The 24,949-nt window shown below is 52.7% G+C and overlaps 1 protein-coding gene across 1 annotated transcript; it reads right to left on the bottom strand.

The window, feature by feature from the left end:
* Positions 1-278: 278 nt before the first annotated feature.
* Trib1 (tribbles pseudokinase 1) lies at positions 279-8,467 on the bottom strand. Its single transcript, XM_069991394.1, has 3 exons — positions 7,506-8,467; positions 5,356-5,648; positions 279-2,677 (listed from the first exon to the last, which is right to left on the bottom strand). The coding sequence occupies exons 1-3, from the start codon at positions 7,866-7,868 to the stop codon at positions 2,212-2,214; spliced, it is 1,122 nt and encodes a 373-aa protein (XP_069847495.1). The 5' UTR covers positions 7,869-8,467; the 3' UTR covers positions 279-2,211.
* Between the last annotated feature and the right edge of the window lie 16,482 nt (positions 8,468-24,949).

Below are 24,949 nucleotides of genomic sequence, written 5' to 3'. Positions count from 1 at the left end.
TGGTCAAATTCTTCCAAATAGGACTAAAAGCCAGAGGAATTCTTCCAGCTCAAGGACACTTCCCTAAGCTCCCACCAACCTGGTTTCAACGAATCCAACGAATCCCACTCATTAAAGTGAATCTGAATTGACAAAAAAAAAAAAAAAAGCAGTCCAGAAAAGGCCATCCTTAGCAGTCATGTCTACCTACTGTCTCTCAGGAGGCTCAAAATTCTGGAGTCTGTTTGGGGGAACAGCAAAAGGCAAAGGCCGATTGCCTTCCAAGGAAACTCGTAACACCGCTTTACGAAACCAGATTTATTAAAATTTCTCTAAAGTCAGCAACAGCCATCTCACTGGTCACACACATACAGAAAGGATCTAGTGTTTCTAGCGGTCCTGGCAGAAGTCCCTGCCAGCTCAGAGTCCTCAGTTGGATAATGTATCCACAGATACACAAGTCAAGCAACCACAGGGCCTCCATGCGACAGGGGCCCAGCCTCCCTCCTCCAAGTCCCATGATTCCGTCAAGATAACATTGCCGACGATCGTTCACATTTCACGTGGTTCCGGACATGCAGGCTATTCAGACACAACACACACAGACGACACCACAAGCCTCAGTCACACAACAAAAACATTCAGACATCTGTATAAAAGGTAAAATAACTGTACAAAGTACACAGTACGTGAGGTATACACAGCATTCTCACAATGCATGTTAGTAGTTTTGCCTTGGGATAGCCCTTGAAGAAACCTGCCTGGTTTTGTGCCATTTCTCAAAATACAGTATGTTTTCTCTACCCGCTTAACCATCTGATGCCAGCCCTGGGCCAGACAGCAACTGAGATAGGTTTTGTGTTTTGTTTTGTTTTGCATCAGTACTTGTGTTTTTAAAGCAATTTGCAGTTTCTTCTGAGAAGTTTTACTTTTCGGGGAAGTGAATTTACCTCTGGAGACATTCAAGCAGAAGCTGAAAAGAAAATTTCTGCCCAGGTGGTGGCAGCAACAACAACAACAAAAAAGTTAGGATGGGATCATTTTTGAAGTTTCTTCGGACTTAAATAAAACTGCAACTCCTGTCACTCTGGCAACTGGCAAGGTGGATGCATTCACAAACCACACCGCATGTGAAATTCCAAAAACCCATCATGCAAAAAGCAGAAGCCCCAGGTAAAATGCCAGGGGCAGACCAGTATCTCGGGGGAGGGGTGGAGAGGGCTGTTCCTGTATCATTCGAGAAGTTAGTCTGAACATCCCTTAAGACTCCAAAATCCACTTTCATCCAAGTACAAAGATGTTTAACATTTGCTCCTATGAGAGCCAGGCTAGGGAGTTGGCTTATCTTTCTCCTTCTAGACAAAATGTTCCACCCTGAGATATTCTTGGGGAAAAGAAGGAAAGGATAAAATGGTAGCATACTGGAGAAGAACCTAAAAAAGCAACTGTTTTCAAGTGATCAAATTATGTTAAAACCAAAACAAATGAAAACTTCAGTCTCTGTGCTCAGAGTTCTGAGATAGCTCCATGTGAATCTTTTGACACTTTTCCATGGTGAGCTGAGGAGGGGAGGGGTCAAGTTTTCAAGGTCAGAAGAAAGGCATTATTGCATATGAGGTCTTGGCAGAATCTGGGAGAAGAGTCTGAGTATGGGGTTCAGGGTTCAGGCAGGCTCTTAAGCTCTTAACAGAGCAGTCACTGGAGCAATAATGAGTGTTAGAGCAACCCCCCTCCCCAAAAAAAGAACTTCTGATCAGAGAAACTATGGTAGCCAAGTCCAGCTACCAAAGACAAGTTCAAAGATGGCAGCAGGTTAATTGACCCAAATTATTTGTCATCCTGTTAAAAATGGGGTTATTGCCACCTCCCCCCCCCCGAAAAAAATGCCATGATTTACTTCCTTTCCCATGTAAATGTTTGCACTCCGAACACTTGACCGCTGGTGCAGGATGCTCTTCATACAGAGATCCAGCATCCTCAAGTCCGCCAGAGCAGCCAGTGGTGGATCTGTACAAAGAAGAGCCAGTTTCCAGGGCAGCAGATCTGTTCCCATTACTCAAGTTACTCATCCCAAACAGCAACAAGGGGAGCCACATTGAGTTCTACGGTGACAATCTCAGTGCAGTCCCCAAGATGGTGGTGGCACCACCATGTCAGAGGGGCTGTCCATCTTCAGCAATGGAAATGCCATGTGTGAGAATTGAGGTTTCTGAGGTTTTCTGGGAGGGAGGATCAACAGAAGAAGGAACTAATGTCACTGTCCTCCTGGTACTCTGGGACAATCTGGTCTGAAATTCCTATCTCTGAGTCAATGTACCCTTGTTCCAAGACAGACTGGAACCAGGGATGGAGCAAGATTTCAGGGGCGGTAAGTCTCTCGGAGGGCTCTCTTCTCAGGAGGCTGCGGATGAGGCACCTGGCTTTGGGGGAAATGTGCTCAGGAATGCAGAACTGTCCACGTCGAATTTTGGAGAAAAGAGCACTAGGGTCTGAGTCATGGAAGGGATATCGTCCCACCAAAAGGGTATAGAGCATCACCCCTAGACTCCAAACGTCCGCCGCCTTTCCAGAGTAAGTCCCCGTGGTATTAAGGATCTCGGGGCTCACATAGGCTGGGCAGCCATGCTTATCAGACAAAGCATCATCTTCACCCTTGATGATATGTGTGTCTTCCAGACTTTCCAGTCTGAGCTGGGTTCTGTGGGAGAGAAGAACCAAGTGATTACTCCCAAGTCAGCTGCTATGAAATACCACGGCCTGCCCAGTAACAGTGCCCACACGCACAAAAACAAAGGCCCCAGGAAATGTCATTGACCCCCTTCATCCAGTAAGCACTGGGCCTGTAAGCACCCTGGACTGGAGTTTTTACAAACCAACACAAACTGCAATCAATGTTTGTAAAGCACCTGAGACAGTGCCTGGGGTGGGGAGGTATGATGCAAAGTCCCAAATAGCATTCGTGATGCTAGAACTTGTGAGAGATACCCTAATAGGGCTTACACAATTGACAAAGTTCACATTGCAGAACTGAGAGACTGTCTCGGGAATGCTGACATTTTCAACTTGAGTTACCGGGGAAGAGCAGACGACCCTCCTTCCACAGGGAGAGCCTGCGTGGCCCACAAGTCCATCACCTCCCTCATCATGACCAATGACGGCTAGAGTTACTTGAACCCCCCATTCTGCATTAAAGAACTGGACCCCAATTTCACTGTTATCACACACAACTTGCTAGAGCATAACATATTTCTCTCTATATATACACACACAATACATATACTATGTTTATGTAGATATAATAAACTATCCACCCAAGCCCCAGATGTTGATAACCAAGGCAAGAAGTTGAAAAGGATGCTCATTACATTTGCTGAGGATTTAAAATGCAAAGAAACTTTAGCCTGAGCAGAGAAATGATGTGAACAAATGAATGTGGCTGATGGATTTAAGGGACACAGGTCCCCTAAAAATGAAGAACACCTACACTGGCACACCCAACATCTAGGCTGGCAAATCAGTGCATACACGTATTTATTTTCTCTGTGGGTTTCTGTTCAGGTAAGCAGTCTGGATAAAGCTTTGGTCACAGGCTGTCTTGTCAAGTTCCTGGTGCTTCCTTATTTAGAACCAGCCATCCAAGCGTCCTGGGTTCTCCCAAAGGCCAAAGGGAATGCTTAATGTCCAATGGGTGGGAGCTGCCTCTCTCTGCCCCTGGGAAACAGTTCAGTTCCTTCCTGTAAGTCATCTGTTGTGAAGTTAAATGCAAACATTCGGAACTGGCTGATGGATCAATTCATTTTCCTCTCAAAGGTCTGGCGGGTGGTTTTTTTTTCCCCCTTCTTCTGCCTTCCTGTTCCCTGGAGTGTAGTATACATGTGCTAACTTTGGTATGTCCTCAGCGTGACCTCCTGGTCGTTATGTAAAATACCCATTGGTTCTGTAAACGGAAAATATGACTCAACCGGCACTGTCGGCCCCTGATTGGCTGCTAGAGTACTAAAACCCTGCACCTGTGCTGGTTACCCGAATAGCGTCAGCCTGCCATTGCTTAACCCCCGGGTTGCCAAATCTGTGCCCATGACATTGGCCTGTGCAATGCAGATTTCAAAAGCTGGTAAGGAGGTGTGTAAAGGCATGTTTCAGAAAAATGCATCCTAGTACTGAAGCAGCAGGTTCCAGGAATTGGCTACTTCATTTCAAACTGTTTGCTTTTGTGAGCTAATCAGTATGTTTCAATACTTTTTTTTGCAAGGTCAGATACAAAGTCATACTTGAAGGCAATTCAACTCTACACTTTTCAGTGTGTTCTGGAGTTTTAAAGGGGGGGGGGAAATATACAAATAGGACTAGCCTTATGTGACTTCTCTGGGCTCCACAATTCTACAGGATTAATATTGTTCCTCATCTTTCCACAAGAGATGTGGTCTGCCTCTCCTGACTGGTCTCTCTTATTCAGCTTCCTGAATTGCCTTGCCTGAAACCTCCACTTCAAATCTCAGGTCTCATTCTCTTATCAAGCTCATCTTGTCCTTTATGAGGTAAGCCAAGATCTATATTTAGCAGCCCATTCTACCCAACTTCCATTTACTATTCCATGTGGCTATTTTCTGAAAATGCACCAAATGAGATGTGTAAAACAAAACAAAAAAATAGCAAAAGCTGAGCACTGGTGGCTCACACCGGTAATCCTAGCTATTCAGAAGGCTGAGATCTGAGGATCAAGGCTCAAAGCCAGTCTTGGGCAGGAAAATCTGTGAGACTCTTATCTCCAATAAACCACTCGAAAGCCAGAAGTAGAGCTGTAGCTCGAGTGGTAGAGTGCTAGCACTGAGCAAAGAAACTCACGAACAGCATGTAGGCCCTGAGTGCAAGCCCAGAACTGAGGCACGCATGCACACATGCATGCATGGGGACATACCCGCACACACAACATCCCCAGATAATATGAAGAAAAATACAAGGGACCTGGCTTGAAATGGAACAGGGATGTAGCATGAGGGAGGTGGCTGGAATTCAGCAAACACCACGGGCTAGCTAGTTCCACCATACCCTCCAAACTATGGAGAAAGAAACCTGGTGTAGGTAAGGAACTGACAACTCATCAACAGCACGGAACGGCAGGTGAACACCCAAACCTCAGAAGACTCGTATTTCTGACAAGGAGGGGAAATATGAAGTGAGGAGAGAATCTAATTGACACCTGACATCTATATAGAAGCGCCACCCAGACACCAACCTTGGCTGTCACTTTTCAGGATTGCTAAAAACACTAAGAACAACTGAACCCTTGAGGTTTGCGTGGCACCTAACTACACAACCTGTACCTTCATTTTTTGGTTCCAAAAGGCCACAGGAGGAGCTGTGGCGGCCGCTCACCTCTCCTCCGTGGAGAAGACGAATTTTCTAAGCTTCAGATCCCCCAGCACGATGGCGGACTGGTGACAGTGGGCCACGGCTGAAACGATCTGCCTAAAGAGCCGGGCTGCCTCCTCTTCCCGGAGCCTCTTCCGGGTCCGCACATACGAGTGCATGTCCCCAAAGTCCTTCTCAAAGAACACGTAGGCCTTCGTGTCCCCGAGGATCACTTCCACGATGCCGGTAATGTTTCTATGAGAGGGCAGCTGGATGTAAGGCCGGATTTTGTCCTGGTAGTGTTTAATGGGAAACACCTGCAGAGAGACAGTGGGTCATTTTGGGGATGGCTTAAAAACAAAAACAAACACAGAGATTGCTTCCCCAAAACCCTTTTGGAAGTAAGCTGTAGTTGTCAAGTTTGGGGCTTTGGATGACCATAAACCCTATTCATTCATTTATTCCCTTCTCTTCCCCCCCCCCAGGCTTCCCCTCCCCCCAGCTTCACACTACTGGAGACTAAGCCCCAGCTCTCTGGCTCAGGTCATTCCTTGTGACAGATAGTGCATTTGTGGTCAAGACTGAAAAGCAGTCTCTGGCATCCATGTGCCTTCTGCAGACCCAAAGGGTTCAGCCCAGAAAGGATGAAGAATGCGGTGACTGTGTGGCCACCAAGGGGAAGCAAGGCCACAAACATGCAGAGCTGTCATTAGTCAGAAGGAAAGGAAGAGATGACTTGGAAGGAGACTGTGACATCGCAGCCTTAAGCAACAAGCCTACAGTTGTGTGACTCAGGTGTAAGCAGCCAGGCCATGGTTACATTCTCACACCAGGGGATGGGCCCCTTGTCAATGGTCTTTTTTCTTTTCTTTTTTTCCATTTGTTTGCTTATTCCCCTGCCCCCTCCTCAGCCCAGCCCAGCTGCACCACAGGTCCTCTAAGAAGCTGGCTGGCCTCTTTTAAGGGCCTTTTGTTCGGTCTGATTACTCATATCCTAGACTCAACTGGAAACGGTGACACACGGGCTGTCACCATCTGGATTCAGCTATTATCTGCTCGGAGGAACTGGAAGGGGTTGCACAATGGCCAGACCCACCCCACCTCTGAGGTGGATGGTCTGGCATCTACCGGAAAAAGTCTCGTCCAGTTGTCTTCCACCCTCCTCCCCACCCACCGCGATGATTCAAAAAAAAAGCGTGTCCCGCGTTGTTTTCACTTGTCGTGGTAAAAAAAAAAAAAAAAGTAAATAAATACAGAACTATTTCGCCTTCAAACTGGTCTTGATCACGCGTTGGAAATTTCGTGAAAGTGAACAGTAGGTGGCAGCAACAAGCTGGGGGGGTGAGTGGAGACGGGGGGGGGGGGGGTCAGGTGAGCGGCAGGAAACCCAGGAGCAACTTAAACCTCGAGGTGGGGAGCGGATGAAAAACAAAAAGCACACACAGGCTGAGCGGGGGGTTCCGGGGCGTGCCGCGGGGCGGGTGCGCGGCTCCCCTAGAGCCACTCCGCGTGCGGCAGGAGCGCCCCACGGAGCCTTCTTCTCGCGGGGTGGGAACGCTTACGTATCGCTCAATGGAAATCGTTGGCTGGGAACAAATAAAGTGAATGGAAAGCGTGCGTTCTGAGCTTTCCGACACTTCTGCTCCGGCCCAGAGCCGCTGTCCCGGGAGGAAGAGCGCCCCGTGTCGTCCCCCGACCCCCGCCCGGCTCCGTGGGTCTCCGCGGGGCTTCAAGGCCGGGCCGGTGGCACCGCGGGGCCCGGCGCTCCGGCGGAGCTGCCAGCTGCTCCCAGCCCCGCGGCGGCGCCCACTGCAGGGCGTCCTCCTCCCCCACCCCACCCCAGGACGGGGAGGGGGGGTAGGCGGGGGGGGGGGGGAGAGGAGGGCGATGGCATGGCCCTGGAATCCGCTGCAACTCCACCGCTTCTAGGGAACGCCACGCGCCGGCCGCGCCGAGTGCCCGGGCAAGGAAGGTGGAGAGCAAGCGCTGGACCCCGCACGGTCCTCGACCCCCCCCCCACAAAGCCACTCGCGGGAAACCCCTCGATCTCCAAAAAGCAGAACCTGAATAGGCATCGCCTTATCCCACTCGACCCAAACCCAGCCGCCGCGATCGGACCCGGGTCCCCCCCCCCACCGGGCGCCCCGACGGGTGCCGGTCCCGGGGACACCCACCTTGCAGCGCAGTTCGCGGCCGGTGTGGATGCACAGAGCCCGGGACACATGCTCGCGCTCGGCCAGGGGCAGCAGCAGGTAGTCGGCGATGCGGCTGGGCCCGGGTACGCCGCCGCCGCCGCCGCCGGCCCCCGGGGCGGCGGGCAGGGGCTGCGGGCTGCAGGGAGAGCCGGGGGGGCTGAGGTAGTCTGCGGGGCTCGAACAGTCGGAGGAGAGGCGCGGGCACTTGGCGGCCACGGCGGTCGCGTCGTCCGCGTCCAACAAGCGTTTGGCCGGGGCGCCCCGGGCGGCCGGGAACAGCAGAGCCGGACCTCGGGGCTGCGGGACGCCGCTCACGGCGGAGCGCACAGGACCGACCCGCATCGCGACCCCGACCCGGGCGGCCCCGGCTGGGTAAAGCCCCGGATCCGCACCAGAAGGTCCCGGGGGCTTCCAGACGGCGGGAGGGAGTTAGCAGCGCCGGCTGGGGCTCGGCGACGCGGGAGCCTCGGGTCGGAGCCGGGGTTGCAGGCGCGCAGCGCGGGTCGCGCTTCCAGGTTCGCCGGCGGCGGGTGAGGAGCCCCGGAGCCCCGCGGGCGCTCGCTGGGGAGCCTCGCGGAGAACGCGGAGCGGCGGCCGAGGCGGCGGCGGCCGCGTTGCCCGGGGTGGCCCTGAGCCCCGAGGCCCCCGAGCAGATGCGCTTCCCAAAGCGATGAAGTCTGGGAGCCAAAGCCCGAGCAACTTTTCGGGCGGCGCTGGGATCCGGCGCGCTCCCGAGCTGCCGGCGTGAGAGCGGGCGGGCGCGAGGGGCCGAGTGTGAGAGCCGGTGTGCGCCGCACTGATCCCGGCCGTGCACTCCTCCTTCTCCTTTTCCTCCACCTCCTCCGCCTCCCGGTGACTCACGCTGTATACACACACACACACACTCACACACACTCACAGGCTGGGCTGTGTAAACAGTTGGGAAGCCGGGTTGTGCAATGAGGTGGCTGCGACGACTCCGGCCGCGCCGCCCGGCTCGCAGGCACCGAAGCGCAGGGAGGAGACTGAGGGGCGAGAGGCGGGGGAGGACAACGGAGGGGAGGGGCCCGGTGGCCCGAGGCCTGGGGATGCTCGGGGCTGCGCGCTCACGGGCGCAGGTGGAGCGTCCCGGGCCGCCTCGGGCACGCGCACGCCCTCCCCGCTGGGGGGTGGGGGGTCCAGGCTGGGCGGCAGGCGGCGCGCGCTCCCCGGTCGGCCCCGCGTGGTGCGCGCTGCAAACCCAAGGAACCGGGCGGGGGGGAGGGGGGAGTTCCCGTGACGTCAGGGTCCCCGGGATGGGGGCGGGAGGGGCGGGGCCTAGGGGGACGAAGCGACTGCTGATTGGCTCGCACGCCTCATTCAGGGCCACACAATGGACCGCGGGCGCGCGCACCTGGGCGTTTAGCCGGCGCCGCTGCGGCAGCCTCGCGGTTATACCTTCTGCCCCCCGGGGGGAGGGGAGGGGGGAAAGGAGGATTTCCCCCACTCCCGCTTTTGGGGAGCCCCTGGTTGGAGCTGTGAGCACCACGGAAGTGCGCCTGCAGCCCTGGAAGGGAGGGAGAGGGAAGGTGATGCGTTCCAGAAGCCGTCATTCGCTCCCCCCACGCGGCAGTTCCGGGGAAGACCGGAGCGTGGTAGTGAGCGTGGTTTTTATTCTTCCCCCTTTCCTTACCCCCCCAGCCCGAATCCCCGGCGTCTGCTCGCTGCCGCAAATAGAACCTTCTGTTGGGTGAAACGAAAGCAAACACGGGCCTTCTGCGCGCCTCCACCTCCGCGCCCCTCCCGCGCGCCGCCCGCCCCGGGCGCACGGAAATAGCTCCTCCGGGCTCCCGGGCCGCCCCCCGCGCGGACTCGCGGAGCTTCCTGCGCCCCAGCCGCCGGGAAACAAAGGCGGCGGGAGCGGGCGGAAGGGGCCCACGTGGCCGCCCGCGCATTCCGGCCCCCGCCCGGGCCTCCGCACGCGCCGCGGGGCCCGGCCACCGCGCCCGCCCCGGTGCCAGCCTGGGTTCCGGGGGAAGCGGTTGAGAGGCACTCTGGGCACCGCCGGGCAGGGCACTTCATGCAGTATGATTATCTGGAGAGCACAGAATGATACCAGATCTTGTGCAAAAACTCCGTGCAACCGCCTTGGAATCGGTCCGGTTGTGTCCTTTATGTTTCTTGAGAGAACCAGATCGGTGTGGAGTCCCTGGACTCTAAGCAAAGGTAACGTTGTTATGGAAGTCCTTCCTCTCTACTGCTGCTGAGCAATTTTCTATTACCAAGCCAGGCTCCCCAAGTAAGTCCGTTTCAACACTGGTTACCCATTCAACAAATGCTAATTAAGCATCTACTGAGGCCTAGGCTATAGGGATTCAAGGCGGAAATGGAACCTGTCACTGGGTGGCTCACACCTGGAAATCCTAAACTGGTGAGATCTGAGAATCGAAGTTCAAAGCCAACCCTGGACAGAAAATTCTGTGAGTCTCTTATCTCCAGTTCACCACAAAGCTGGGAGTGGCGGAGCTCTGGCTCAAGCGGTAGAGTGCCAGCCTTGAGCAAGAAAAAGCACACACACACACACAGAGAGGTAGAAATGAAATCAGTAATAATATGATGGGCATGGCCCCGTTCTTCTTAAATGATTAAATTCCTTGCTGTGGTTCACTAGCTGGCACATGGGCACATAGCCAAGTTCTTGGGCACTTGTAAGGGACTCAGGAGGGACTAAATTCCTAGGGAGAAGAGGAGTTAGAGAAGTCTCCATCTAGAAAGCCTTTGAGCTGGAGGGATGAGGGTGGACAGTCTCCCTAGTGTGTATGGACCACAGGTGGCCAGGCCAGCAGGATGTGGACCGGCAGGAAGTAGTGCTCCAGAAAGGTGGCAGAGAGCCATGGCGACACAGGTTGTTTGGGACGATGTTGTGCCATGCTAACGTTGGCCCTGAGCCTGCTTGAGGTTTTCTATCTTTCAAGATTCTCTCAAAGAGAGGAACAGGGTGACATTGTCCAAAAAGAAATGTACTCTTCACCTGACTTGTGTTAGCTGTAACCCCTCTGTATATCACCTTTATAATAACATTTTTTTTAACTCTTTTTAAAAAAGTGTCTCATGTCAGAATCTAAGGCCCACTAAGCTTTCAGTTAGGTTTTTCCATAATGGTGTTGGTGGGCAAGCAATGTACTCCAAGCTGTGTACTTACTTTGGCCTCTTCCAGGAGGTCCACAATACCATGGTGCAAGTGCCCAAAGCCCCTGGGGGTCACTGGAGTCTGTGTAGCCTCTGTGATGTGATCGTTCCCTCCAGTTCCTCTACCCTTGGGGACTGGATTTTCTCCCTGGCTGCTTATCAAGAGTCCTTGGGGAATTGCCTTGATAGAGAAGACCTCAAAGAGGTCCACAGCCAATAATAACTCTTGGTTTGGTTTGGTTTGGTTTGGTACTGGGGCTTGAGCTCAGGCCTCATGCTATCACTTGGCTGTTTCCACTCAAGGCTGGTACTCTACCACTTGAGCTACCCCTTTAATTTCAGATTTTGCTGGATCTGCTATATCCTAGCTGGTTTTACACTAAGATCCTCAGATCTCAGCCTCCTGAGTAGGTAGGATTACACCCATGAGCCACCAGCATCTACATCACATTCCATAACTCTTGATCAGAGAGGACGTTAGGTCTTCTTGCTCCAACTTGAGTCACCTCTGAAGGGCATTCCAGAGTCTGATAGCCCAGTTTCACTCAGCTGGGAACTCTTTAAGACTGTAGCCCAATGCCCAGCACTGGTGGCTCATGCCTATAATCCTAGCTACTCAGGAGGAAAGATCGGGGGATCACAGTTCAAACCAGCCCTGCAGAAAAGTCCATGAGACTCTTACCTCCAATAAACCACCAGAAAACCAGAAGCGGCGCTGTGGCTCAAGTGGTAGAGCGCTCTCCTTGAGCTGAAGAGCTGAAGGACAGTTTCCAGGCACAGAGTTCAAGCCCCATAACCAACCAAAAAAAAAAAAAAAAAAAAGACTGTAACCCCCAGACCCAAAGAAACATAGGCTGCATGATTTCCCTCATTTGTAATGATTAGAATATGCATATCAATCTAACATAAACCCAATGGATAGTAAAAGACAAAAAAATACACTTGGACATGATGAATTAAACATTCATACAGTGAGAACAAAGGAGGATATTTTTAGGAGAGGATCACAAGGGCTCAAAGCTATGTACATATGATCATGTAAAATGATGCTTATCAAAACAAACTCCAAGAAATGGAAATAAGGGGGTTTTTTGTGGGGGAGGGTCCGGTCGTGGGGCCTGAACTCTGGGCCTGGGCGCTGTCCCTCAGCTCTTCAGCTCAAGGCTAGCGCTCTACCACTTAAGCCACAGCACCACTTCTGGCTTTTTTCTTTTTGCTTATGTGGTGCTGAGGAATCGAACCCAGGGCCTCAGGCATGCAAGGCAAGCGCTCTACCACTGAGCCACCTGCCCAGCCCAAAATAAAAGGTTTTTAACCATACTGCTTGCAGCTCTTTATTTCCCCCTTTTTGCTTTGGTATATTCCCTTTTGTTGCTGTTTTTCATTTCTGTACCCTTTGTTTTGTATATGTTTATCTGATTTGGGGAGGGGAAGGGAAAACACAGAAATGGTGGAACAAAAGGCGAACCACTTCAGCAGTGGTACACAGTAGACACTATGTTGGAAATGAACTATACCACTTGTGGGAGCAGGGGCCGGGAGAAGGGAAATGGGAGAAAATAAGTGAGGGGATGACCCTGTTCAAAAAGAAATGTACTCATCACCTGACTTAGGTAACTGTAAGCCCTTTGTACATCATTTTTACAATATTTCTTTTTAAAGCAAGAGACTGCCACGCAGCCACTTCCTCTGCCTCCCCTGCATGCTAGCCTCCACCTACCCCTACCTCGGAACCCAGCCCTGGGCACCTACACCTCATAGTTGCAGAGCACACTAGGGGTTCTGGCTCTTAGGACCAGGTGACATTATGTTGTCCTCCAACCCCAAGGGGGACAGCAGCTTCCTGATGCTGGCCATCTCCAGGCCACCCCAGGCTCCGTGTGTTGTTGAGTTTTGTTGTTGTTGTGGTTGATTGTTTTGTTTTTTGGTGGGGGGGGGTGTGCACATGCCGGTACTGGGGCTTGAACTCAGGGCCTAGGCCACTGTCCTCTAGCTGTTTCCAATGAAGGCCTTACTCTACCACTTGAGCCACAGTTCCACTTTTGGCTTTTTTAGTAGTTAATTGGAGGTAAGAGTCTCATTGACTTCCTGTCCAGTGGGCTTCAACTGTTAACCTCAGATCTCAGCCTCCTGAGTAGCTTGTTTCATTATTTTGTGTTTGGTCTCCTTTGTGATAAGCTCCTCACATTCAATTCTACTAATCCTGCTAGGTTCTGTTTTTCTGCTTGGTCCCTGACTGATAGAAGCCCTCTCTACCTTTCCCAAGTTTAGCCTTTTCTCCACTCTCAATACTTTCATCCACAACTTTCCCCCGAGTGCCTGCCAGGAGCTCCTGAGCCATTACTCCACCTCCTCAGAGCCATCGGTGTGCCCAGTAAGTGCGGGACCTGTGATAATTCACATCACAAACCTGTCCTTTATCCCCGCAGCCCACACCCCACGATGCTATCAGGCTCTGGCCTAAAACACTGCTGGGATCCTCAGATAAAATCCACACCCACAGGGAAGAAAAGGCAGCCCTCCTTCAGGTCCTGCTTTTTTGCTGAGCCTTACCTTCTCACCTCCTGGCCTCTGCTCTGCCCATGCCAGCTCCTGGCAGAGCCCCAAACACATCTGTCAATTCATGTCTCTGTACCGTAGCCTGCGCTGTTCCCTACCACTGGAATTCTCTCCCTCTGCCAGTCCAATGAACTCTGCTTCATCCTGCAGAACACCATCCGGAGTTCCCCAGCACTTGCTCTCAGTCATATCTCCTCCTGGGTGCAACTAGTCCTTTACCCAACTATCTCTCATGATCCTTTCCACCCAACACTGCTCCTAGAAAGCAGGGACTCTGGGTTATCCACTCACGCCTCTCCATTCTAGAAGACGGGATTAGCATATGTCAATGGAATAAACAGGGAGGGAGTCACCCACAGAAGACCTTGAGATGAGAGATGAGACACAGCAGAATTTGGGCAGAGATGGACTGGAGACCAGGACACAGACATCCAGCCCTAGCAGGCAATAGGTTGCAGACTGATGGAGAAACAGGGCAGTAAGCTTTGGGACCTTCAGCCCAGATGCCCAGGGGATTTTCCACAGACCTTTGGCGGGGCCTGAATCAAGTAGGCCAATGGACAGTGAGCTACAATTGTCTTGATTTCAAACCTTTGCTGGCAAAGTTTGTACTAAACTTCCCCCAGACTTCTCGGACCCTGTGAAGCTCATGAGCCTCCTTCACCTTGTCTTTCCTCTCCTTCCAGGCTCCTAAGAAAACAGACAGTTACAAAGATGGGGAAAGTATATTGTGGAGGAAGCCAAGATTATCAAGTATGGATTGCAGCCTGGGCTGTGAGCATTATTCACCTAGCCAGTGTTCACTAAAGGATTACTTGACCAGGATTCAAAAAGCCCTTTATGGTGAAATTCCAACAGATACAGAAGTTGGATGTTATTTAGGCTGTAATCTTAGGGCTGGGGGTTTGGAGCATCCGTCTCCTAAGCATGAGGCCCTAAGTCCATACCTCAGGAGAGCAAGACACTAGGACCATGCTTCAAATGGTAAAAGGTTCTTTGCTTTAGAGCATGGTCTATTACATAATGCCACTAACTCCTTAGGTGCATTTGTGTTGTGGCTTGGAAGCCAGAAACAGGGTTAATCTTCTGTATTTGTGTGGCCTGTTCTGCCAGGACAGATTCCAGGTGCCCCATACCCATCCTAGCTTCCCTGCTCCAAAGGCCTAGAACCTGCCGGTAGACATACATGTACATGTATATGCACGTGTGCACGTGTGAGTGTGTGCATGTGTGTCCTGAACAGCCTCAGCACTGAGCTCAATACATGTTGAACTGGGGGGAAAATGGATTTACCTCCAACTTTTCAGGAAATCGTATATTGCATAATATGGAGAGACCTGTATTGATTTTTTTCTGGGCAAGGTCAGACTCTCAATGAGCTGCACTTAATCCATTCTCACCGGTGCCAAAGCAAATGCAAAGGCAGCTAGAAGGCACCAAGGATCCCTCTCACCGGAAGACCCAGGGGAAATGCTCGGTGCCCCCCCCCAGGAGCCTCATTTCTACCTCTTTGCCTTACTGCTTTGGGTCCTCATACCCTAGGTGAGTTTATAAATTCAAAATGGAATTTCAAGATGTGGGAAGACAATATCCCAAGGTTAAAAAAGAAATACACAGTTGGTATGTTCCTGCCAATGACTAGACCCTTTTCTATTGTTTAATGCTCAATCCAAAAAAAATTGTCATTATCACCACTATTTGTATAGATGCATAAACACACAGAAGCTGAGTAATGTATGTGACAGCACACAGCCAGGGAGTGACAAGGTAGAGTCTGACCCTGGCTGGCCAGCTCCTAGCCATGTTCTACTTATTTATTTAGTTTTATTTATTCATTTGTTTGTTTTTAGTGTTGTTATAAAGGCGATGTACAGAGGGGTTACAGTTATATAAGTCAGATAAAGGGTACATTTCCCTTTTTTTTGTCTGTTGTGGGGCTTGAACTCTGGGCTTGGGTGCTGAAGGCGAGCGCTCTACTGCTTGAGCCACAGCGCCACTTCTGGTTTTCTGGTGATTTATTGGAGATAAGCGTCTCATGGACTTTCCTGCCCGGGCTGGCTTTGAACATCGATCCTCAGATCTCAGCCTCCTGAGTAGCTAGGATGACAGGCGTGAGGTGCCGGGGCCTGGCTATATTTCTTTTTAAACAGTGTCACCCTTTCCCTTACTTTGTCCCAGGTTTTCCCTCCCGACTCCCAGTCCCTGATAAGTTGTATAGTTCAGTTTCATTCCAGTGTCTAATGAGTATCACCGCTGCATTTGTTCACCCCTTGTCCCTCCATGTTCTTTTTGTTTTATGCACATTCCCCATCTCCTAATGAAGAAGGAAAAGGTTTTGTTTGTTTGTTTGTTTGTTTATATTGTGGTCTGGCTAAGTTGCCCAGACTGGTCTTAAAGTCCTTTGCTTAAATGATTCTCCTGCCTCAGCCTCCCAAGTAGCCGAGACTACAGGTATACTCCACTGGGTTCAGCTAATGGAAAGAATTCTATTCTTCCTTTATCTGAAGTGTGTCATACATCTTCTTAGGAATGGCCCTGCCTTCTATGGGGACCTGAACAAGAGGAGCGATGCAGACTTCCTGTCTGTGCCCTGATTGGCCTCCGCTTCGGGCCTCGCCACACAGGGCCACCAGCAGATCTGACTCCACTGTTCACTCCCCACCCCCAGCCGTGATGCTCTGGGCCTCCTCTTGACCACCGAGGGCCACAGGCAGAGTCCGCAGCTCACCTTGGAAAAGCGGATGCCAGGTCCTGGAAGCAGGAGGGCAGTGCCTCTGGAGCCGGAAGTGTGGACTTTGGCCTGGCCCAGTATAAGGAGGTCCTGGTCCCATGGAGGAATCCCAGGACGTCACTGGTGTCCTTCCCATCTCCTGTGCCCTTGCTGCCTGGTACTTTTCACCCGTCCTTCCCTTCCAGCAGATCTGTCATTAGCGAGCGCAGTCCCTGCCTTTCCAGGAATAAGGGAAGGTGCAGGGCCGCATTCAGAAATACAAACAGCCGCAACCCAATGCCTAGAAGGAAGACGAGAACTGGCAGAGATGGGGGCAGGGCAGGGAGCATCCACGGGAGAGGTGTCCTGGGAGGGCCAGAGGTGACCACAAGCAGTCCATGGAGGGCGCAGTCCATGGGGGGCGCAGTCCATGGGGGCGCGGCTGGTCTGCTAACCCCTTAGGGCAGGGGCAGGGTGGAGGGGGTTCTGGATGCAGGGTCTAGTGCAGCGGCACACTGGTCTTGCTTCACTTCCTCCTGAGTCCTTTGCTGCTACTGTGCTCTCCAGGCTCAGCCTCCTCAAGACCACCAGTAGGCTGCTGGGGGAATCCGTTGGGGGACAGAAAGAAGGCTACTTGGAATGGCTGACATGGTCCCCTGTGCCGCTCTGAACCCACGCCCAGGAATCTTTCTAGCTAAGGGCAAGAGCATAGATCTTCATGTCCAAATAAACCCACCTCCCGTCCTGGCTCTTCCCTGGCTCTGTGAGAACGTGGGCAGGTTGCTTCTGTTCTTTGGGCCTTGCTTTTCTCCACGTGTTTTTTGTTTGTTGTGTTATGTTGTGGGTTTTTTTTTTTAAGTTTTGATTTGTTTTTGTTTTTTAGGGTTTTTCTCCCCCTTTAATGATGTTTAATTAGTGATTTTTAAACTGGGTTCCCTGGGACCCTAGTAATCTGCTGTGGGATGTTGGGACATGTATTCCCCTTTCCCACACTGCTTTTGAGAAGAAAAAAGGTTTGGAAGCCACTGGCTTTGGTGATGAATTTATGACACTGATTCTTGTGTTGACTGTTGGGAGCACCAACTTGCAGCCCACAGGCCAGGCCCAACCTGCAGCTCTGTTCTGCAGCCAGAGACTCTCCGGGAGGTGAGGTGTGCCTGTTCCGTTTGCCACCATCTCCACTGCTCTGCGAATGTTTCCCATTCACCACAGCAGCCTGGCCCCTCAAGACCTGAGTCTCTTTGCTGTCCCCCATCCAGAGCACAGCATTAGATGCAACTACAAAAATGAGGGTCACTCGCTCTGCCGTCACCCAGCCAGGAGGGGAACTTGGCCAGCAGGGAACAGAGGAGTCTAGGCTCCTGTTCGAGGTCTGCACAACCTCGTGCCAGGGACCTGTTGCTCAAAGCGGCTTCTCTTGCCCTGTCAGCACCCGGGCCCGCAGAGCCGAGAGGAACAAAAACCTTGCAAGCCCCGGGTATCATCAGGATTTAGGAAGGCCCCACATCAGACCTTGCAAAATCCTCCACCCTTGTGAGTCATCCGTCCACACGAGGAGTTCATCAACAGCATGTATAAGTAAGCACACACACGCCTAGCCTACGCCTGCTTTCTCTCTCTCTTTACTAGAGAGAGAGTGGGAGAGGAGTCCTCGCCCCACGGTGCTGGGCTCTGAGGTCTGCGGGCTGTTTGAAGACATCCATCTCACGTCTTCACATTCGCTATTTTTCCAGCCACCCTGCAGGGCCTTGGTGGCAGCCGGACAAAAGTGAGTCCCTTCACTCTTGGAAGAAACGGGGCCGCCCCCCTGTCCCCCGCACACAGGCTGTTTGGTTCTTGGGGTTTCCATTTCAAAAACCTCTAGGCTGGTAGCCCTTATCAGGGACAGTATTCCTGCCGATGGCCCAGGAAGGGAGCTGCAGGGGTGAGGTGGCTGCGAGCTAAAAAGGGACAGTTGTGTAGGATGGCACAGATAGGGCAAGTCCTCTGTCCTAGGGGGCGTGGTCTGCAGGGGGCGGGGCGGGTCACAGGCAGCCTCTCTCCCAGGCCGTTGTCTGCCCAGAGATGACTTGCTTTGGGGGGGGGGTGAGGGTGAACTCACCTGCTGAGCACTGACTGACCCAGGTCCATTCACTGCGCTTTGCAGGCATGTTCATTTTTACAACCCTCCCACAGGCAGTGAGAGGCTCAAGAGAAGCTAAGTATTTTCCCCAAGGTGACACAGCTAGAAGGACTGGGAGTCAGAGTTCAAAGGCCAGTGTGGCACATGGCCAAGGAAGTCCTTTCCTCCATCCCCCCTCCCCATGCCAGCTCCCACCTGACTCCACCGCAGCCCGCAGAGCCCAGCATCAGCAGCCGACACCTGTAAACGCAGCTACTCTGCAAGCCGAGAGAGGATGATGGTCAAAGCCAGGACTGGCAGACACGTGTGTGGAACTCTTATCTCCAATTAACCAACAAAAAGACAGAACTGGTAGAGTGCCAGCCTTGACAGAAAAGCCAAATGAGGGAAAGAGGTCCTGAGTTCAAACTCTGGTAACTGTCACCAAAAAAGGAAAGGAGGGAAGGAGAGAGGGAGGGAAAAGAAAACATAAAAGAAAAAAATATCTGCAAATCCTGGATGCTGATGGCTCATACCTGTAATCCTAGCTACTCAGAAGGCTGAGATCTGAGGATCATGGTTCAAAGCCAGCCTGGGAAGAGAAATCCAAGAGACTTCGCTCTTATCTCTAATTGACCAGCAGCTAGAAGTGAAAGTGTGGCTCATGTGGTTGAGCATCAGTCTAAAAGCTATGTGAGGCCTGGTAATGGTGGCTCATGCCTGTAATTCTAGCTACTCAGGAGGCTAAGATCTCAGGATCGAGGTTCAAAGCCAGCCCGGGCAGGAAAGTCTGTGAGACTCTTATCTCCAGTTAATCACCAGAAAACTGGAAGTGGTGCTGTGGCTCAAGTGGTAGAGCACTCACCTTGAACACAAAGAGGCTCAGAAATAGTGCCCAGGCCCTGAGTTCAAGCCCTGCAACTGTCATAAAATAAAAAGTAAAATAAAAGCTATATGAGCTCAAGCCCCAGTAGTAGCACATTAAAAACAACAACAACAACTACCGTATGATGCTTCTGCTTAAGGGACCGGGGCGACACAAGGCCTCCCCTCTAGGAGTGAGGGACACTTATTTAGCTTGTGTAGACACAACCCACAACCCAATGTGCAGAAACGTGTTTTAAGATCATCATCTATTGGAACAAACCTGGGCTGGGGCTCTGGAAGGGATCTGTATCCCGGGCCAGGGTCATTTGTCATTCAGGCACAAATTTATTGAGCTCCTGTTAGGTGCCAACGATCACATTAGACAAGGGGAAGGGAGTGGAGAGAGACAAAGAGGCGGGTCCTGCCAGAGGCCCCCACCGGAGAGTGGCACCCTCTGAACGAGCTGTCTACTTAAAGCTGTTCCTGCAATTGGATACAAAGATTCGCACGGATGGAGCCAGCCATCCGGGGACCAGGATGTGTGCATCAGCAAATCAATGAAACCATTACTGTGACCAGAGGATCCTGCTGCAGGAAGCCACGTTATCGGAAAGTTACTTGTGCACACCAAATCTGCAAATGTGGCAGATATTAAAAACCTCGGTCAGCCGGGGTCACTCAAGGCTGTCTCTCGCCCCTGGAGGAAAAGTCACCTCCTGAATGTGTTCCTGATTCTGATTGCTCTGGTGGGGCTTCACCACCCTCTGCAGACCCGGCCCATCCCAGGTTCCTTCCCGCCCAGCCCAAAGGAAGGGATTCAAGAATGCAGAGATGGGGCTGGGCACTGCATCTCACACCTATCATCCTTGCTACTCAGGAGGCTAAGACGTGAGGAGCCAGCAAAAATCTGGAGGTAGAGCTGTGGCTCAAGTGGTAGAGCACCAGCCTTGGGTGAACATCTAAGGGACAGCATGCAGGCCCTGAGTTCAAGCCCTAGGACCAGGACACACACACACACACACACACACACACACAGGGCATGTGGACACACACACACACACATACACACACACACACACACACACACACACACATACACAGGGCATGTGGAAGTGGAGGGTGTCTGGTCCTGGAAGTGTCCCCTCCTTCACTGGCTCCCAGGCCCGAGAGTGAATGCCACCGTAAATAAAGAAGCGGAAGTAGGCCCAGCCCAGGGCTGCTGGCGGGCGAGGATTCTTCACGGATGTCTCCAGCCCCCTGGCACACAATTGCTTCCTCTGTTCCCAAGCCCCATTCCCTTGCAGTGCCCTCCCAACCTGCTTGTCATAAAAAGCTGCCATTGATGGCCATTTCCTCTGTGCCAGGCCACCTCTACCGCCAGTTCTGGCCACTGTCCCCTGATGGGCAAAGTCTAGTTCCAGAGAGGGGGTTCAGGGAGGTCAGAGGATGAATTCAAGGTCATGGCAGCCGGGTGGGCTTTCCCAGGGAGTGTGCCCTGGCTTTGTGGATCCTGCCACTGTGCTGCACCTTGTAGCGTACCCTCGTATTCTCTCCAGGAGACAGGGTTAAATGATGCCCCCCTGCCCCCATGCTGCAGATGAAGGGCGCACGACTCAAAGAGGGTGAAGAACTTGCCCTGGGTTCCCTGGTGGGGGAAGGAAGCTCTCCCCCTCTCTTCCCCTCCCTGCTGGCTTTGGCTTTCTGTGTCTGTTGCCCCCTTTCTCACCCCCACCCCAGGGCAGCAGCACTCCCCGACCCCCCCACCCCCCACCGCCATGTCTGGAGTAGAGCCAAGGTCCTGCACAGGTGCTAGCCGGCAGGAAAGGAAGTTTCTGGCCTTCCCTGCTGCCCGACCTCCAGCTGGCTGAGCTGGCACCTGGGTGGGGAGGTGGCTAGAATGGAGCCATTCAGACGTTCTTGCTGCAATAACTGATTGCAAAACCCTGCATCTCCCAGCGGTTTATGGAGGGTGGTGACTCGGAACCCAGCAGGGAGCCCCAGACCCTGCCAGGTGCCACCCGCCAGGCCCGCGGGTCACATAGCAGTGCGGGAGAGCAGTGCCCCAGGGCTGGGGTGCTGGAAACCCCTGAGAAACCACAGCCACCCTCAGTGCTCCTCGTGTTCCCACCACTGCTGTCTGACCGCAGGGTGCCCCCCGGAGTCTCTGTTTACAGCTGGACCTGAATGTGAGCAAGAGCTAGGGGACCCAACTCAGACAGGCCCGGGAGGAAGCATGGCTCTGCCCCCTCGGGAAGCCCCCCAACCTCTCTGGGCCACCTGCCTCCTCTTCTGTAGGTAAGACTAGAACGGTAGTTGGATCTCTGAGCCACACACTGCTGGCTCACGCCTGGAATCCCAGCTACTCAGGAGGAGGCTGAGATCTGAGGATCGCGGTTCAAAGGCAGCCTGGGAAGAAAAGTCTGCGAGACTCTTCGCTCCAATTCACCACCAGCTTTTGCTGAAAGTGGAGCTGGGGCTCACATGATAGAGCACCAGCCTGGAGCACAATAGTAAGGGGCAGCGTGAGGACCCGAGTTCAAGTCCCAGTACTGTCACCCGAAAGAAAGAAGCGTGAGCTCTGGAGTCCTGACATCCTGGCTATGCTATTTATAGGCTGTGCAGTCTTGGGCCAGACACCTTGCTGCTCTGTGCTCAGATTCCTCATCTGTCAAACGAGCATTAAAAAACCCACATAGAGGCTGGAGGTGAGGGTTTCCTTACCTAATACCAGGAAGGCTCTTTGCACACGGCCTGGCAGAGGTAAAAGCAGTTTACGAGTGTGTGGGGGTGGGGGTGGGGGTGGGAAGGCAGGAGGGGGGGGGAGGGCAGGTAAAGCTTTTAGAGGTTACAGGAGATAGAACACTTCCCTGCACAGATTGGAACCTTCCAGAAAGGAGGAGGAAGCAGAGAGGTCCCAGCGCTGGGATGCAGCCACCTGGCCTTCACCCTTGGGCCCCGTGAGCTCTTCCTGAGTCGGGTGCCACCACCTCCTGCCACTCCTCGTGCCAGGCCAGGGTTCCCTGGGGAGAATGAGCTGAAACCGGAACCTTCCTGCGGGGCAGTCACAGGGCAGCAATGTAACCGTGCCCCGGCCTTGGTTTCATAATGGCTGTGAGTCACTGCTCTTCACAGAGAACCTGGCCAGGGGACCAGGGCTGAGAGTCCAGGTCTCTGCAGGCTTCCTGGACCAGAATGACACCCCCTAGGGCCGAGGTCAGGGTTCTAGAGAAGGAGCAGACACTCCCCACCCCCCACCCCCCCGCAAAATCCACAGAACACCATTTGCCTTTCTGTGTGTGTCAGTACTAATACCTGAGCTCAGAACTTCGGTGCTGTCCCTGGGTTTTTGTGCTCAAGGTTAGGGCGCTACCATTTGAACCCCAGCCCCACTTCCGGCTCTTTGCTGGTTCCTTGGAGATAAGAATCTCTTGAACTTTCCTGCACAGGCTGGCTTCGAACCATGATCCTCACATCTCAGCACCTTGAATGAGACTTCTTCATACTTGCTGGCAAGTAACTAGATTCATATTAGTATTATAATAAATATTATTATTTACAATGTTCCCACCTAAAAGAAATTCAAGAGCTGTAGATGGTAGCGCATGTCTATAAGCCCAGCACTGAGAACATGGTGGCAAGAAGATGGTGAATTTGACACCAGCTTATAGCCAGAGTCTGTCTCTAAAAGAAAAAGGCAAAAAGAAATTAAAACTTGAGCAAGTGCTCTTGGTGGTTTCTGTTGTTGTTGTTCATTTTTGCTTGTGTTTGGTGAAGCGAATCACCAAGATTCTGTTGGTGTTTCTTTCAAGGTTGCAAAGTAGCTGCTGTAGCTCCAGTGATCACGTCACTCTCAAGACAGAAACAGAAGCGGGTGCATCACCAACGGTGCTGCTGTGTCTGTTCCCCTATCTGTTGTTTTACTATCAACGACCACTGCAAAGTTTTGTGGCTTGAGACATCGGTTATTTACCAGCTCTCAAGTCAGCGGTTTGGGCGGGGATCAGCTGGCAGTTGTACTGTTACCTGGCCCATTGTGGGTGGCTTGGTGCAGGTGCAGTGGCCAACATGGCTTGGCTTTCAGACCTGGTGCTGGACACTGGCTATTGGAGCTGGGAACAGAGATCCACTCAGCTGATGTAGGACGAACCACTAGCCAAGGGGTGCAGGAAAACAGTCCTCGCTGTCTTCCCCAAGCAAGACCTGTGTGGGGACTTCCAACCTCCAGTACAAAAAGAAATTAAATCTGAACCTGTGGATGATTGGGCCCTGCAGCTGTTGGGAAGCATCTTTCTGCGCTCTCATTCACTACACCAGCAATCAGCAAACTGTGGCCCACTGCCTGAGGCTGTCAATAAAGCTTTATCAGGACACAGCCACTCCCTTCCCTTCTGTTACCAGTAGGCTTTCTGGCTTCGGTAACCTGATAACAGAGACCACAGAGCTACAAAGCTATGTGAGAGTAGGGGCTTTCCACTGATTTCCTATCCCTGGGCCCCAGGCTTCCCACATCCACACCAGCACTGTGTGCTCCAGGCAGACGGGAGAAGGGCTGGCCCAGCCAGGAACAGAGTCCAGGACCAGGCCTCACACACTGGCGCCAGTTGTCACTCAATACACCTTTCGTGTGCACCTACTATGTGCTGAGCACCCAAAGTGAAGCCATCAACAATCTGCCCCTCAGGTGAGTGCTGTGGGGAAGAGACCCCCCCCCCAGAGATCAGGTGGAGCCAGCGCCTCCTGCTGAGCTTTCCTATTGCTTACTAGGAAGCCATTCCCCAGTGCAGGTGGTGCTTTTCTTCCCAGGCTTCAGCCCGCGCAGCTGAGCCCCTTGAGTGAACTCAAAGGCTAAAGTGGGATTCACCTGGGGTGGGAACTGCAGGGAGAGGCGGGGGTGGGGAGCAAACTGTTCTCCTTGCACCGGGACGGAGAGAGAAAGGGAGGGAGGAGGATGGGGCTCTGCGGCCTATTCTGCTGTTTCTCTGAGATTGGAGATGGCCCCCGCTGTACCACTGGGCAGGAAGGGCTGGAGGTGGATCCCAAATTCTGCCTGGTGCCTATCCTCCCCTTTGAGCCCAGCTTTCCTGCAGAGATGGCCAAAGGACAGAAGAGAAGTAGACATAACAGGCCTGGTGGCTGCCTGGGATCCCAGCGGGGGGGGGGGGGGGGGGAGGGCCTAAGTGGGGAGGAGTTCTTGTTCGAGGCCAGGCCAGACTCCACTGCACAGTAGAACTTTGTCTCCCATCCTGCTCAGAAAAGAGAGAAATGGACATGACAAGATTTCAAAAGGCTTTTTTAACTGAGCTTCTCCAAAGGCACCTCCCACTTGTTCTTCTTTTTGGCCATCCTGGGATTTGAACTCAGAGCCCTCATATTTGCAAAGTGGAGCCCCAGGCCAACAGAACATGCTGAGATGCAGGAGAGTGGAAGGTGTCGCTCCAGAAAAAGTTTATGGCTCAGTCTGAGACTGAAGTCAGGAAAAAAAAAAAAAGATACCCCTGATTGAAGCTGGCAGGTGGGAGGCAGACACCACCACCCCCCAGCCTGGGGGGTGGGGAGGGGAGCCAGCCTCTGCTCTGGTCAGGACTTTGCTGGTTAAACGAGGTCCTTACCACCCTCTGAGGGCAATCAGCTTTGCCCTGCCTGATGAGTCAACATGACACCCTACAAAACACTCATATCGAAAGGACCAGAATTAGGTTTGACTAAATATCTGGTCACTTCATGGCTCAGTCGAGTGGATATACAAACAGACGGATCGGAGACGCCTTCAGAGCTTTTCCAGATGACTGCTAGGCATGACCCGTGAAAGGAGAACGGAATCTTTCTTCACCCGTAGCAAATGAGATGAATGAGCGCCGCGGCGGCGGTGGCGGCGGCAGCGGGAGGTGTTTAGCTCATTGGAGACATGTGACCTCGCAGAGGCCTCTGGAACCCTGACTCCCTCGTTTTTGTTTTTTCATTTTCCTCCTGACATTAAACCCCACTCTGGTGCTGGGTAGGCAGGGGCTCTCAGAAGCTGAGAGAAGGAACTTCCCCCAT

Source organism: Dipodomys merriami, unplaced genomic scaffold (assembly GCF_024711535.1).
Source record: "Dipodomys merriami isolate MVZ:Mamm:240054 unplaced genomic scaffold, mDipMer1.0.p SCAF_4, whole genome shotgun sequence".
Taxonomy (NCBI): Eukaryota; Metazoa; Chordata; class Mammalia; order Rodentia; family Heteromyidae; genus Dipodomys; species Dipodomys merriami.
This window is presented reverse-complemented; position numbering and strand designations above follow the sequence as displayed.

Excerpts from the sequence above, each read along its gene's own strand:
- Trib1 (XM_069991394.1), bottom strand. The coding sequence starts at position 7,868 with ATGCGGGTCGGTCCTGTGCGCTCCGCCGTGAGCGGCGTCCCGCAGCCC. Across the intron at positions 5,649-7,505 it reads GCCGCGAACTGCGCTGCAAG|GTGTTTCCCATTAAACACTA; the intron begins GTGGGTGTCCCC and ends GTCTCTCTGCAG. Across the intron at positions 2,678-5,355 it reads GTCTTCTCCACGGAGGAGAG|AACCCAGCTCAGACTGGAAA; the intron begins GTGAGCGGCCGC and ends TCTCTCCCACAG.